This window comes from Rhinoraja longicauda, chromosome 34, assembly GCF_053455715.1.
Source record: "Rhinoraja longicauda isolate Sanriku21f chromosome 34, sRhiLon1.1, whole genome shotgun sequence".
Classification (NCBI taxonomy): domain Eukaryota; kingdom Metazoa; phylum Chordata; class Chondrichthyes; order Rajiformes; family Arhynchobatidae; genus Rhinoraja; species Rhinoraja longicauda.
This window is the reverse complement of record NC_135986.1, coordinates 2,855,534-2,870,846: the sequence shown is the minus strand read 5'-3', so window position 1 is coordinate 2,870,846 and position 15,313 is coordinate 2,855,534. Positions and strand designations below refer to the sequence as shown.

The 15,313-nt window shown below is 53.1% G+C and overlaps 1 protein-coding gene across 1 annotated transcript in view; it reads left to right on the top strand.

The window, feature by feature from the left end:
* Positions 1-718: 718 nt before the first annotated feature.
* tnfsf12 (TNF superfamily member 12) overlaps positions 719-15,313 on the top strand; it is a 28,900-nt gene continuing 14,305 nt past the window's right edge. Inside the window, exon 1 of the mRNA XM_078427673.1 lies at positions 719-1,177. Coding sequence (XP_078283799.1) covers positions 1,004-1,177 — 174 coding nt within the window. The 5' untranslated portion in view covers positions 719-1,003. The remainder of the gene's footprint in view (positions 1,178-15,313) is intronic.

The following is a 15,313-nucleotide window of genomic DNA, read 5'->3' as shown; positions in this document are numbered from 1 at the left end:
CCCACTTTCTCTCTCCCTCCCTCCCACTTTCTCTATCCATCTATCTCTCCCACCCTGACACACCTCCCTCTCTCTCTGCCGGACACCACCCCACCCCACCCCTCTATCTCTCCCTCCCTTTTCCTCCCTCCCACTTTCTCTATCTCTCCCTCCCACTTTCTCTATTTCTCCCTACCCTCTTTCCCCATCCCTCTCTCCTACCCTGACACCCCTCTCTCTCGCTCTATCTCCCCCTCCCACATTTTCCTCCCTCCCCACCGTCACTCCCTCTCCCTATCTCTCCCTCCCACTTTCTCTCCCTCCCTCCCACTTCCTCTCTCTCCCTCCTACCCTCTCTCCCTCCCACTTTCTCTCTCCCTCCCACCTTCTCTCTCCCTCCCACTTTCTCTCTCTCTCCCTCCCACTTTCTCTCTCTCCCTCCCACCTTCTCTATCTCCTCCCTCCCTTCTCCCTCCCACTTTCTCTCTCCCTCCCACTTTCTCTCTATCTCCCTCCCACTTTCTCTCTCTCCCTCCCTCTTCTCCCTCCCTCTTTCTCTCTCTCTCCCTCCCACTTTCTCTCTCCCTCCTCTCTTTCTCTCTCCCTCCCCTCTTTCTCTCTCCCTCCCCCCTTTCTCTCTCCCTCCCCTCTTTCTCTCCTCCTTTCTCTCTCTCCCTCCCACTTTCTCTCTCTCCCTCCCCTCTTTCTCTCCCCCTTTCTCTCTCTCCCTCCCACTTTCTCTCTTTCCCTCTCACTTTCTCTCTCTCTCCCTCCCACCTTCTCACTCTCCAACTTTCTCTCCCTCCCACTTTCTCTCTCTCCCTCCCCTCTCCCTCCCACTTTCTCTATCTCTCCCTCCCACTTTCTCTCCCCTCCCCTGTCTCCCCCTGTCTCTTTAAGCGGAGGCGCCAGCTCTTCCTGCGGACGGAGCAGCCTGGGCTGGGCGACCCAGTGACGGTGGACGGGACACGGTGTGACTGCGGACAGGGACACTGACCCGGAGTGTGTGTCCGGGCCGGGGGCGATGGGCCGGGCGGCGGCGCTGGCCGGCAGGAGGGTGCGGTTGGCCTGGCTGCTGCTGCTGTCGGTCGTGGCCCTGTGTCTGGCCAGCTTCACCCTGCTGGTCGCAGCCCTGTCCTGGGTGGAGTTCCGCAACCTCTCCCGCTCCCTGCAGGGCTGGGGGGAGCAGGGGCAGCAGGTAAGGCAAGGGGGGGGGAGAGGGAGGGAGGGAGGGAGGGAGAGGGGGTGGGGAGGGAGAGAGGGGAAGAGAGAGGGAGAGAAGGAGGGAGAGGGAGGCAGCAGGTAAGACAAGGGGGGAGAGAGGGATAGAGGAGAGGGAGAGAGGGGAGGGGAGAAACAGGGGGAAAGGGAGAGAGAAGGAGGGAGAGGGGAAGGGAGAGAGAGGGGGAGAGAAGGGTGGAGAGGAGGAGGGAGGGAGAGAGGGATGGAGAGAGAGAGGGTCAGGGGTAGCAGGTACGGGGGGGGGGGGAGGAGAGCAGGGATCAGAGAGGGAGAGACGGGGTGGGTGTAGGGGGTGAGGGGCAACAGGGGGGTGAGAGGGATGGGGGAGCAAGTGGCAGCAGGTTAGGACTGGGGAAGGTGTTGAGGGGGATGGGGTGAGAGGGAGAGCAGGGACGGGGGGTGAGGGACAGAGAGAGAGGGAGAGAAAGGCGGGGGAGCAGGTACAGCAGGTAAAGGGGGGTGGGGAGAGCAGGTGAGGGGCAGGGTGGGAGGAGAAGAGGGGGTTGCTGTCTGCGTGGAGTTTGCATGTTCAGTTTACCAGAACGCTGCCTGGATTTGAGGAGGAGTTGGACAGACTTGGATTGTTTTCTCCGGAGCGTCGGAGATTGAGGGGGGAGAGCTGATCGAAGTATCTGTACAGTTATGAGATGCGTAGATAGTGAGAGACAGTCAGAACCTTTCTCCCCATTGAGGGCATGGCCATCGGGTGAGAGGGGGACACGTTTAACGGAGGTAGACACAAGATGCTGGAGGAGTGGCGGTCACGGTGGCGCGGCGGGTAGAGTTGCCGCCTTACAGCGAATGCAGCGCCGGAGACCCGGGTTCGATCCTGACCACGGGCGCCGTCTGTACGGAGTTTGTACGTTCTCCCCGTGACCTGCGTGGGGTTTTCTCCGAGATCTTCGGTTTCCTCCCACACTCAAAGACGTGCGGGTCTGTAGGTTAGTTGGCCGGGTAAATGTAAAAAAAAAAAATTGTCCCTGGTGTGTGTAGGGTGGTGTTAGTGTGCGGGGATCGCTGGGCGGCGCGGACCCGGTGGGCCGAATGGCCTGTTTCCGCGCTGTATCTCTAAATCTAAAAACAAACCCAAAAAAGTAACTCCAGCATCTCGGGAGTAACAAGTAACAACAGTCAGGCAGCATCTCGGGAGAGAAGGAATGGGGGGGCGAGACCCTTCCTCACTCAGGCTGATGGAGTTGTATGGAGATGTGTGGGACAAGTTTTCTTTACACAGAAGGTGGTGGGGGGCCTGGTACGGGCTGCATTGCCAGGGGTGGTGGTGGTGGATGCAGATACGATAGAGGTTTTTAGATAGATATATATATATATGGAGGGATTATGGATCCCATGCTGGCAGAGATCAGTTTAGCTTGGCATGGTGTAGGAATAAAAAACTGCAGATGCTGGTTTAAATCGAAGGTAGGCACAAAGTGCTGGAGTAACTCCGCGGGGCAGGCAGCATCTCGGGAGAGACGGAATGGGGGGGCGAGACCCTTCTTCCTGGTGCTCGGCACGGACATTGTGGGCCGAAGGGCCTTTTTCCTGCGCTGTGCTGTTCTATTCCATGTTCGGCGTTCCACATCCGAGTTCCTTTGAGTGCTCGTTTCCTCCCACGTCCCGTTTATTAAAACACACACACACACACAGTGGAAGGTTAATTGGCAGTTGTAAAATACCCCTGAGGTAGAAACAGGCCAGAAGGAACCGAGGAGGAATTGTTATAGAGTTACGCAGCAGGGAAACTGGCCCTTCGGCCCAACTCGCCTATACCGACCGGGCTGCCAGTCTATGTTAATCCAACTCCTCCGTGTGGTTGAAACACTCTAATCCAGCCAGCACTCGGTTAAAGTGAACCTGCAAACTCCATACAGACAGCAGACTCACTCTCCTATCCTTCTCCTCCCACCCTGCTCTTTACTTGCTCTTCCCCACCCCTCCTCCAACCCTTCTCCCCTCAAACCCTTCCCCTCTTCACCCTACCACCTCTCCCACTCCCCCACCCTCCTCTCCCCTCCTCCCCGTCCCCCACCCTTCTCTCCCCCTCCTCCCCGTCCCCCACCCTCCTCTCACCCCACACTCCTGTCCCCCACCCTCCTCTCACCCATCCTCTTCTCCCCCACCCTCCTCTCCCCCTCCTCCCCCTAACACCCCTCTCCCACTCCCCCACCCTCCTCTTCCCCCCACCCTCCTCTTATCCACCCTCCTCTCGTCCCCCACCCTCCTCTTCCCCAACCTCCTCTCCCTCCTCCCGTCCCCCACCCTTCTCTCCCCCCACCCTCCTCTCCCCCCACCCTCCTCTCCCCACCCTCCTCTCCTCTTCCCGTGTCCCCCACCCTCCTCTCCCCCTCCCTCTCCTCCCCCGTCCCCCACCCTTCTCTCCCTCTCCTCCCCTCTCCCCCACCTCCCTTGCCCCCCAGCTAACTGCCTTTCTAAGTTCAACCCATCCCCCTCGAACCCATTGTCATCGTAAACTCAGAAGTGATAGGAGCAGAATTAGGCCACTCGGCCCATCAAGCCTACTCCGCCATTCCATCATGGTTGACGTGTGCGTTTGGAGAGGGCGATGCTTGGATTAGGGGGCGTTAGCAACAGGGAGAGGTTGGACAGACTTGGATTGTTTTCTCGGGGGATTGAGGGGAGACTCTGTGTGTGTGTGATAATGTTATGGGGATCGTTGGTCGGCACGGACTCAATGGGCCGAGGGGCCTGTTTCAGCGCTTCGTCTCTAAACTAAACCAAACCTGATGTAGAAGTATCTAAAATGACGAGAGGTACAGATAAGGTAGACAGCCAGAACCATCTTCCTCAGGGTGGAAGTATCCAATACTGGAGGGCATAGCTTTAAGGTGGGGGGGGGGAGTTTAATGGAGATGTGTGGGACAAGTGTTTTGACGCAGAGTGTGGTGGGGGCCTGGAACGCGCTGCCTGGGGTGATGGTGGAGGCAGATACGATAGTGGCGTTTAAGATCTGTATGGATATGCAGGGAATGGAGGGATACGGATCACGTGCAGGCTAATCAGTGATGAAGTTGGCATCGTGTTCAACACAGACATTGTGGGCCGAAGGGCCTGTTCTTGTGCTGTGCTGTTCTACGTTTGGTTTAGAGATACAGCGAGGAAACAGGCCCTTTCGGCCCACCGGGTCCGCGCCGACCAGCGATCCCCGCGCACGAACACTGTCCTACACCCACTAGGGGACAATTTTAAAAAAAAACATTTACACCAAGCCAATTAACCTACAAACCCGCACGTCTTTGGAGTGTGGGAGGAAACCGAAGATCTCGGAGAAAACCCACGCAGGTCACGGGGAGAACGTGCAAACTCCGTACAGACGGCGCCCGTAGACGGGATGGAACCCGGGTCTCCGGCGCTGCATTCGCTGTAAGGCGGCAACTCTGCCCTATGTTCTAGAACACGGAACAGCACAGCACATGAACAGACCACTCGGCCCACAGTGTCTGTGCTGAACACGACGGCTTTTTAAACCACCCCAGCTTCCTCGGGCAGCTCGTTCCACAGTCCCACCGCCCTCTGTGTGGTAAACCCTTTCCTCTAAGACCCCCGTTCAATCTTTCCCCTCCCCCTCACCGTACACTTATGATGCCTAGTTTTTGACTCTCGACTCTCTACCCCCCATCCCACTTAGAATTTCACAAACCTCCGTAGTCACACATGTTGCACCAGGTTAAAACAGCCCCAGGCACGGGTAGATGGGCGGCACAGTGGCGCAGCAGGTAGAGTTGCTGCCTCACAGCGCCAGAGCACCGGGTTCGATCCCGACCACGGGTGCTTGTCTGTACAGAGTTTCAGTACGTTCTCCCCGTGACCTGCGTGGGTTTTCTCCAGGTGCTCCGGTTTCCTTCCACACTCCAAAGACGTGCAGGTTTGTAGGCTAATTGGCTTCGGTAAAGTTGTAAACGATCCCCGAGGGTGTGTAGGATAGAGTTAGTTTATAGACAATAGACAATAGGTGCAGGAGGAGGCCATTCGGCCCTTCGAGCCTGTACGCACCGCCATTCAATGTGATCGTGGCTGATCATTCTCAATCAGTACCCCGTTCCTGCCTTCTCCCCATACCCCCTGGCTCCGCTATCCTTAAGAGCTCTATCCAGCTCTCTCTTGAATGCATTCAGAGAATTGGCCTCCACTGCCTTCTGAGGCAGAGAATTCCACAGATTCACAACTCTCTGACTGAAAAAGTTTTTCCTCATCTCAGTTCTAAATGGCCTACCCCTTATTCTTAAACTGTGTGGCCCTTGGTTCTGGACTCCCCCAACATTGGGAACATGTTTCCTGCCTCTAACGTGTCCAACCCCTTAATAATCTTATACGTTTCGATAAGATCTCCACTCATCCTTCTAAATTCCAGTCCTCAGTTCTCCAGTTTGTGTGGGGGTCGCTCGCCGGGCTGAAGGGCGTTTCCGCGCTGCAGCTCGAAACTAAACTAGACAGAGTGGTCAAAAAGGCTTGTGGCACATTGGCCTTCGTCAGTCAGAGTATTGAGTTTAGACGTCGGGAGGTCATGTTGCAGTTATATAAGATGTTGGCGAGGCCACATTTAGCGTATTGTGTTCAGTTCTGGGCACCATGTTACAGGATGTTGTCAGGCTGGAGAGGGTGCAGAGAAGATTATGCCAGGACTCGAGGGCCTGAGCTCTAAGGAGGGGTTGGGGCAGGCTAGGACTCTATTCCTTGGAGCGCAGGAGGACGAGAGGTGATCATACAGAGGTGTACAAAATCATGAGAGGAATGAATGGTTAAATACATAGAGTCTCTTGCCCAGAGTAGGGGAATCGAGGACCAGAGGACTTGAGTTTAAGGTGAGGAGGGGGGGGGGGGGTTGAATAGGAATCTGAGGGGTAACGTTTTTTTACACAAAGGGTGGTGGGTGAGTGAAATGAGCTGCCGGAGGAGGTAGTTGAGGCAGGGACTATCGCAAATGTTTAAGAAATATTTGGACAAGTACATGGATAGGACAGGTTTGGAGGATGTGGGCTTGTATTCACTGGAGTTTAGAAGGATGAGAGAAGATCTTTTTGAGACGTATAAAATTATGATAGGACTGGACAAGCTAGATGCAGGAAAAATGTTCCCAATGTTGGGCGAGTTCAGAACCAGGGGCCACACACGCAGTCTAAGAATAAAGGGGAGGCCATTTAAAACTGAGGTGAGAAAAAACTTTTTCACCCAGAGAGTTGTGAATTTGTGGAATTCTCTGCCACAGAGGGCAGTGGAGGCCGATTCACTGGATGGATTTAAAAGGTAGTTAGATAGAGCTCTATGGGCTAGCGGAATCAAGGGATATGGGGAGAAGGCAGGCACGGGTTACTGATTGTGGATGATCAGCCATGATCACAATGAATGGCGGTGCTGGCTCGAAGGACTGAACGGCCTCCTCCTGCACCTATTTTTCTCTATGTTTCTGTGGGCCAAACGCGGGCAGGTGGGACTGGTGTAGATGGGGCATGTTGGTCGGTGTGGGCAGGTGGGACTGGTGTAGATGGGGCATGTTGGTCGGTGTGGGCAAGTTGGGCTGAAGGGCCTGTTTCCACGATGTATCACTCTGTGACCCAGCCTCTCCTTATCACTGCAGACCTCCAATCCAGACAACAGACCTGTGAGTCTTTCCTGGATCCTCTCTGACTTCCATAATATGTAGAGAAACAGCGTGGACACAGGCCCTTTGCCCCACTGGGTCCGTGCTGACCATCTAGGCCCGTTCACACATCAGTTCTACGTTATCCCACTATCCCATCCACTCCCTGCACGCACTGGGGACAATCTACAGCAGCCAGTGAACCCACAAACCCGCATGTCTTTGGGACGCGGGAGGAAACCGGAGCACGCGGAGGAACCCCAACCCCGGTCATGGGGATGACGTGCAAACTCCACACGGGCATCAGCCGAGGTCAGGATGGAACCCGGGTCTCCGGCGCCCAGAGGCAGCAGCTCTACCCGCTGCGCCACTGTGCGGCAACACTAATGAGGGAGGGAGGGAGGAAAAAGTTGCAGCGAAACGGATAAAAAGGAGAGGGGAGAGGAACAGGATTGGTGGGGTTTGATGGGCTAGACCCGGTGGACTGAATGGCCTCAGTTTCAGGTGGCGCAGCGGTAGAGTTGCCACCTTACAGCGAATGCAGCGCCGGAGACCCGGGTTCGATCCCCACTACGGGTGTTCTGTGTGTGGAGTTTGCACGTTCCCCCCGTGACCTAGAAACATAGAAAATAGGTGCAGGAGTAGGCCGTTCGGCCCTTCGAGCCTGCACCGCCATTCAATATGATCATGGCTGATCATCCAACTCAGTATCCCGTACCTGCCTTCTCTCCATACCCCCTGATCCCTTTAGCCACAAGGGCCACATCTAACTCCCTCTTAAATATAGCCAATGAACTGGCCTCAACTACCTTCTGTGGCAGAGAATTCCACAGATTCACCACTCTCTGTGTGAAGAAATGTTTTCTCATCTCGGTCCTAAAAGACTTCCCCCTTATCCTTAAGCTGTGACCCCTGGTTCTGGACTTCCCCAACATCGGGAACAATCTTCCCGCATCTAGCCTCTCCAACCCCTTAAGAATTTTATATGTTTCAATAAGATCCCCCCTCAGTCTTCTAACCTGCGTGGGTTTTCTCTGAGATCTTCGGTCGGTTTCCTCCCACACTCCAAAGACGTGCGGGTTTGTGGGTTAATTGGCTTGGTATAAGTGTAGATTGTCCCTAGTGTGTGTAGGATAGTGTTAGTGTGCGGGGATCGCTGGTCGGTGGGTGGAAGGGCCTGTTTCCGCGCTGTATCTCTAAACTAAACGGAAAGGAGTTCCCAGGATGTTGCTGGGTCTATGTAAAGTATATAAAACTATGAGAGGCATAGATACAACACACAGTCCAGAACTGTTCCCCCAGGCTGGAACTGTCCAATATTACAGGGCACGGCTATAAGGTGAAAGAGGCAAAGTTTAAAGGAGATGTGCGGGACAGGTTTATTTTACAGAGAGTGGGGTGGGGGCCTGGAACGTGCTGCCAGGGGTGGTGCTGGAGGCAGATACGATAGTGGCGTTTATGAGGCTTTTAGATCGGCACGTGGATATGCATGGAATGGAAGGATAAGGATCACGTGCAGGCAGAGGGGATTAGTTTAACTTGGCATTGTGTTTGGCACAGACATTGTGGGCCGAAGGGCCTGTTTCTGTGCTGTACTGTTCTAAGATGCTCTCTCTCTCTCCCGCCCCTCTCTCCTTCCCTCCCTCCCTCCCCCCCCTCTCCCCCTCTCTCTCTCCTTCCTATGGACCTACCCCTGAAAACGCACACGCTCAGATCCAGGGACAGTTTCTTCCCAGCTGTTATCAGGCGACTGAACCATTCTCTCACCAACTAGTTGAGGCCAGTTAATTGGCTATATTTAAGAGGGAGTTAGATGTGGCACTTGTGGCTAAAAGGATCAGGGGGTATGGAGAGAAGGCAGGTACGGGATACTGAGCTGGATGATCAGCCATGATCATATTGAATGGTGGTGCAGGCTCGAAGGGCCGAATGGCCTACTCCTGCACCTATTTTCTATGTTTCTATGGTCCTGACCTCCCATCTACCTCATTGGAGACCCTTGGACTATCTTTAATAGGACTTTACTGGACTTTATCTTTCACTAAACATCATGCCTTTTTATCATGTATCGTCTTTCCACTGACTGGACAGCACGCAACAAAAAAAGTTTTTCGCTGTCCTCGGTACAGCTATACATGGTACGGAAAAACTATACATGATTACAATCGTGTATCTCGGTGCAGGTGACAATAATGTATTAGATTAAACTAAAGATCGACACAGAGTGCTGGAGTAACTCAGCGGGTTAGACAAAAGGTATGGGTGACGTTTCAGGTGGGGACCCTTCTTCATACGCTCATGATTCCTTTTCCCCGGAGATGCTGCCTGTTCCGCTGAGTTACTCCAGCACTTTGTGTCTATCTTCGGCAAAGATAATAGAGCAGAGCAAGATAGAAGACCACTCGACCCTAAAAACCGCAGGGTCATGTAATGTCACGGCGCTATTTTAGTAGGCAGAAACATTTAAAGATAAGAATAACAAAAATCTGTGAGTTGATGGATGAGATATATTCTGCGTTTTTATGGTATCGTCACACATACTGTTCCCCCACAACACTGCGAGAGGCAGAGCGAACGGCGGGTTTTGGCCTACTAAAATGGCGGCCGTTACGCCCCTTTGCGCACGGCACTTCAGTACGGGCGATTTAGACGGAGTGGTCCATCTTGCTCCTCTAGTATCTTTGGTCTTCGGCGCGTGTAGACCAGCCTCTGCGGTTGCGTTCTGAACCCAGCTCTACCCCTGTGAGCAGCCCGGAGCATCGGCCCCAACTGTGCGTCATCAAACGTGTTTTTTGTTTATTGAAGGGGAAGGAAGACAGAAGGGAGGCAGGGTTCAATCGTGGGGTTGTGGCTTTGCTTTTTTTTTTCCTGCGAGCACGTCCAACTTCTTGTGGGCGCTGAGTTAATATTAATCCTTGTCGGGCGTCCAAGCTTGGCATTGCTCAATCGTCCACAGCTAGTTTTAATCCAGCTTTGTAATAACAACTCGTTTTTTTTTTTCTTCACAAAACACCAAGTGCTGGAGCAACTCAGGCGGCATTTGTGCCGACAATGAACAGCAGACACGCGATGCTTCTGGTACAAGTCGAAGGCATCACAAAATGCTGGAGTAACTCAGCTGGGTCAGGCAGCCAATAGTCCATTTATTTGTCGCATACACATAAATGTGCAGTGAAATGAAAAAAAAAAGCATCGAGGAGAGACGGAATGGGTGACGTTTCGGGTCGAGACCCTTCTTCAGACGTAACCTCACCCATTCCTTCTCTCCAGAGATGCTGCCTGACCTGCTGAGTTACTCCAGCATTTTGTGACACCTTCGATTTGTACCAGCATCTGCAGTTATTTTACTACACATGCTTCTGGTTCAGTTCACCGTACAGAAACAGCGCGGAAACAGTTGAGCTAGTTCAGTTTAGCTTGTTGTCACGTGTACCGAGGTACAGTGAAAAGCCTTTGTTGCCTGCTATCCACTCAGCGGAAAGACCACACATGATTACAATCGAGCCGGCCACAGTGTACAGATACATGATAAGGGAACATAGAAACATAGAAAATAGGTGCAGGAGGAGGCCATTTGGCCCTTCGAGCCAGCACCGCCGTTCATTGTGATCACGGCTGATCATCCACAATCAGTAAAACCCGTGCCTGCATCCTCCCCACATCCTTTGATTCCGCTGGCCCCTAGAGCTCCATCTAACAATGTTTAGTGCAAAATAGACAATAGAAAATAGGTGCAGGAGAAGGCCATTCGGCCCTTTGAGCCAGCACTGCCATTCAATGTGATCATGGCATTGAAATAAAGCCAGCAACGTCCGATCAAGGATAGTCCGAGGGTCGCCCATGAGGTGGATAGTGGTTCAGGACTACTCTCTGGTTGTGGTAACACGAGCTTGGTCTGATCAGAGATCTCCACACACTAACACTATCCTACACACACTCGGGACAATTTACAATTTTGACGATTGGCCTTCGGGTTTGTTGGCCAATCAGCCTACAGACCCGTGCGCATTTGGAGTGTGGGAGGAAACCGGAGCACCCGGAGAGAACCCACGCGGTCACAGGGAGAACGTACAAACTCTGTGCAGACAAGCACCGGTAGTCAGCATCAATAGACAATAGGTGCAGGAGGAGGCCATTCGGCCCTTCGAGCCAGCACCATCATTCACTGTGATCATGGCTGATCATTCTCAATCAGTACCTGCCTTCTCCCCATACCCCCTGACTCCGCTATCCTTAAGAGCTCTATCCAGCTCTCTCTTGAATGCATTCAGAGAATTGGCCTCCACTGCCTTCTGAGGCAGAGAATTCCACAGATTCACAACTCTGACTGAAAAGGTTTTTCCTCATCTCCGTTCTGTAGGATCAAACCTGGGTCCCTGGCGCTGTGAGGCAACTCTACCGCTGCGCCACCGTGTCCTAGAACCGGCTTCGCACTAGAAGAAGTCTGGAATCCCGACCCGAAACGCCGCCTGTCCATTCCCTCCACAGATGCTGCCCGACCCACTGAGTTTGCATGTTCTCCCCGTGACCTGCGTGGGTTTTTCTCCGAGATCTTCGGTTTCCCCCCACACTCCAAAGACGTGCGGGTCTGTGGGTCAGTTGATTTTTTTAGATTTAGATTTCGAGATGCAGCGCAGAAACAGGCCCTTCGGCCCACCGGGTCCGCGCCGCCCAGTGATCCCCGTACATTAACACTATCCTACACACACTAGGGACAATTTTTACATTTGCCCAGCCAATTAACCTACATACCTGCACGTCTTTGGAGTGTGGGAGGAAACCGAAGATCTCGGAGAAAACCCACGCAGGTCACGGAGAGAACATACAAACTCCGTACGGACGGCGCCCGTGGTCGGGATGGAACCTGAGTCTCCGGCGCTGCATTCGCTGTAAGGCGGCAACTCTACCGCTGCGACACCGTGCCGTGGCTTGGTGTGAATCTAAATTGTCCCTCGTATGTGTAGGATAGTGTTAATATGCGGGGATCGCTGGTCGGCACAGACCCGGTGGGCCGAAGGGCCTGTATCTGCGCTGTATCTCTAAACTAAAGTAAACTAAACTAGAGAAGATTTACGAGGATGTTGCCAGGACTCGAGGGCCTGTGCTACAGGGAGAGGTTGAACAGGCTGGGACTCCATTCACTGGAGAGCAAGAGGATGAGGGGTGATCTTATAGAGATGTATTAGATCATGAAAGAAATAGATAGGGTGAAGCACAGAGTCTTTTACCCAGAGTAGGGGAATCAAGAACCAGAGGACATAGTTTAGAGATACAGCGCGGAAACAGGCCCTTCGGCCGTCCAACGATACCCGCACATTAACACAATCCTACACCCATTCGGGACAAATTTTACATTTACCAAGCCAATTAACCTACAAACCCGCACGTCTTTGGAGTGTGGGAGGAAACCGAAGATCTCTGAGAAAACCCACGCAGGTCACGGGGAGAACGTACAAACTCCGTACAGACAGCGCCCGTAGTCAGGATCGAACCAGAGTCTCCGGCGCTGCATTCGCTGTGAGGCAGCAACTCTACCGCTGCGCCAACATGACTGCCCAGGTTTAAGGTGAAAGGGGAAAGATTTAATACGAAGCGGAAGGGCATCTTTTCACACAAAGAGTGTTTGGAACGAGTTGCCGGAGGAGGTAGTTGAGGCTGGGACTATCGCAGTTTAAGAAACATTTGGACAGGTACATGGATAGGACAGGTTTACAGGGATATGGGCCAAACTTGGGCAGGTGGGGCTAGTGTAGTTGGTCAGCATGGGTAAGAGGGGCCGAAGGGCATGCTGTATCACTCTGAGTGGATGTGTGGATACATACACATGTACCCCCCCCCCCCTATGCTCACCCCTCCCACAGTGAGTGCCCCTGGCTCTGGGAACTGCTCGCTGGTGCCCTCCTGTGGTTAGATGGTGCCAGTTGCCAGAGGGTTGGGGCACTACCAGCCTGTGCCAACGTGCCGAGGTGCATTGAAAGACAGAGGGCGTAGAGGAGGTTCACCACCATACTGTCACAGCTTGAGTTGATGGTGGGGAGTCTGGTCTGTGTGATGGACTGGGCTACATCCACAACTCCCATACTGTCTGGATGAGTGCGTTTAGTTGTGGGGGGGGGGAACTTCTACAGCTGCACCGTAGAAAGCATTCTATTGGCATGTATCACAGCTTGGTTTAGTTGTGGATACAGCGCGGCAACAGGCCCCTTCGGCCCACCGGGTCGGCGCCGACCAGCGATCCCCGCACACTAACACCATCCCACACCCACTAGGGACAATGTTGGGATGGAAGTCCAGAACAAGGGGTCACCGTTTAAGGATAAGGGGGAAGTCTTTTAGGACCGAGATGAGAACGTTTTTCTTCACACAGAGAGTGGTGAATCTGTGGAATTCTCTGCCAGAGAAGGTAGTTGAGGCCAGTTCATTGGCTATATTTAAGAGAGAGTTAGATGTGGCCCTTGTGGCTAAAGGGATCAGGGGGTATGGAGAGAAGGCAGGTACGGGATACTGAGTTGGATGATCAGCCATGATCACATTGAATGGCGGTGCAGGCTCGAAGGGCCGAATGGCTTACTCCTGCACCTATTTTCTATGTTTTCTATGTTAATCTGTGCTTTAAAAATACCCAATGACTTGGCCCCCCCCACCACTGTCTGTGGCAATGACTTGGCCCCCCCCACCACTGTCTGTGGCAATGACTTGGCCCACCCCACCACTGTCTGTGGCAATGACTTGGCCCCCCCCACCACTGTCTGTGGCAATGACTTGGCCCCCCCCACCACTGTCTGTGGCAATGACTTGGCCCCCCCCACCACTGTCTGTGGCAATGACTTGGCCCCCCCCACCACTGTCTGTGGCAATGACTTGGCCCCCCCCACCACTGTCTGTGGCAATGACTTGGCCCCCCCCACCACTGTCTGTGGCAATGACTTGGCCCCCACCACTGTCTGTGGCAATGAATTCCACAGATTCACCACCACATTCCTCCTTATCTCCTTTCTAAAGGTACATCCTTTTATTCTGAGGCTGCGCTGGCTCTCAGATCTTGAGACCAGAGGTGCAGCAGGGAAGTAAGCCCTTCAGCCCACCAAGTCCATGCCGACCAGCAGTCACTCCCTGCACTAACACTATTCCTGCACACACTAGGGACAATTTACAATTTACAGAAGCCAATCAACCTACAAACCCGCAGGTCTTTGGAGCGTGGGGGGAAACTGGAGCACCCGGAGAAAACCCACGCAGGTCACGGGGAGAAGGTGCAAACTCCGTGCAGACAGCGCCCGTGGTCGGGATCGAACCCGGGTCCCTGGCGCTGTGAGGCAGCAACTCTACCGCTGCGCCACCTTGTTGTCCTAGACTCTCCCACTATTGGAAGCATCCTCTCCACATCCACTCTATCCAGGCCGCTCACTGCTCGGTGAGTTTCAATGAGGTCCCCCCCTCGTCCTTCTAAACTCCAGCGAGTACAGGCCCAGTGCCGACAAACGCTCATCGTACATTAACCCACCCACTGGGATACGAGAATCATTCTCGTAAACCTGCTCTGGTTCCTCTCCAGAGCCACCATATCCTTCCTGAGATATGGTGCTCAAAGTTCCTCATAATACTCCAAATGCAGTCTGACCAGCACCTTATAGAGCCTCGACATTATGTATAAGAAAATAACTGCAGATGCTGGTACAAATCGAAGGTATTTATTCACAAAATGCTGGAGTAACTCAGCGGGTCAGGCAGCATCTCAGGAGAGAAGGAATGGGTGACGTTTCGGGTCGAGACCCTTCTTCAGACACTACATCCTCGACATTACATCCCTGTTATCGAGCCTCAACATTTCATCCCTGTTATCGAGCCTCGACATTACATCCCTGTTATAGAGCCTCGACATTACATCCTATCAGTCAGTTTAGTTTACTGTCACATGCAGCCAGCCCAGGATGAATTAGGCCATTCGGCCCATCGAGTCTACCCTACCATGCATCATGGCTGATCTCTGCCTACCAATCCCATTTTCCTGCCTTATCCCCATAACCTTTGACACCTGTTCAAATCGAGAATTTGTCTATCTCTGCCTTAAAAATATCCACTGACTTGGCCTCCACAGGCCTCCGTGGCAATGAGTTCCACAGATTATCTCCCCTCTGACTAAAGAAATCCCTCCTCACCTTTCTAAGTGCCCTTTAATTCTGAGTCTTTAATTCACCTTAAACATGTTTTCCCCTTATCACCTTAAACGCATTGTTTGTGTGTTCGTTTATTGAGCAGGTGTGTGTATATATATATATGTTTATGTCCGAAGAAGGGTCTCGACCCGAAACGTCGCCCATTCCTTCTCTCCTGAGATGCTGCCTGACCCGCTGAGTTACTCCAGCATTTTGTGAATAAAGACCTCCGATTTGTCCCAGCATCTGCAGTTATTTTCTTACACTATATGTTTATGGAAATGCATATTTTCTATATATATATATACACACCGATCACCCAAAACATTATGACCACTGA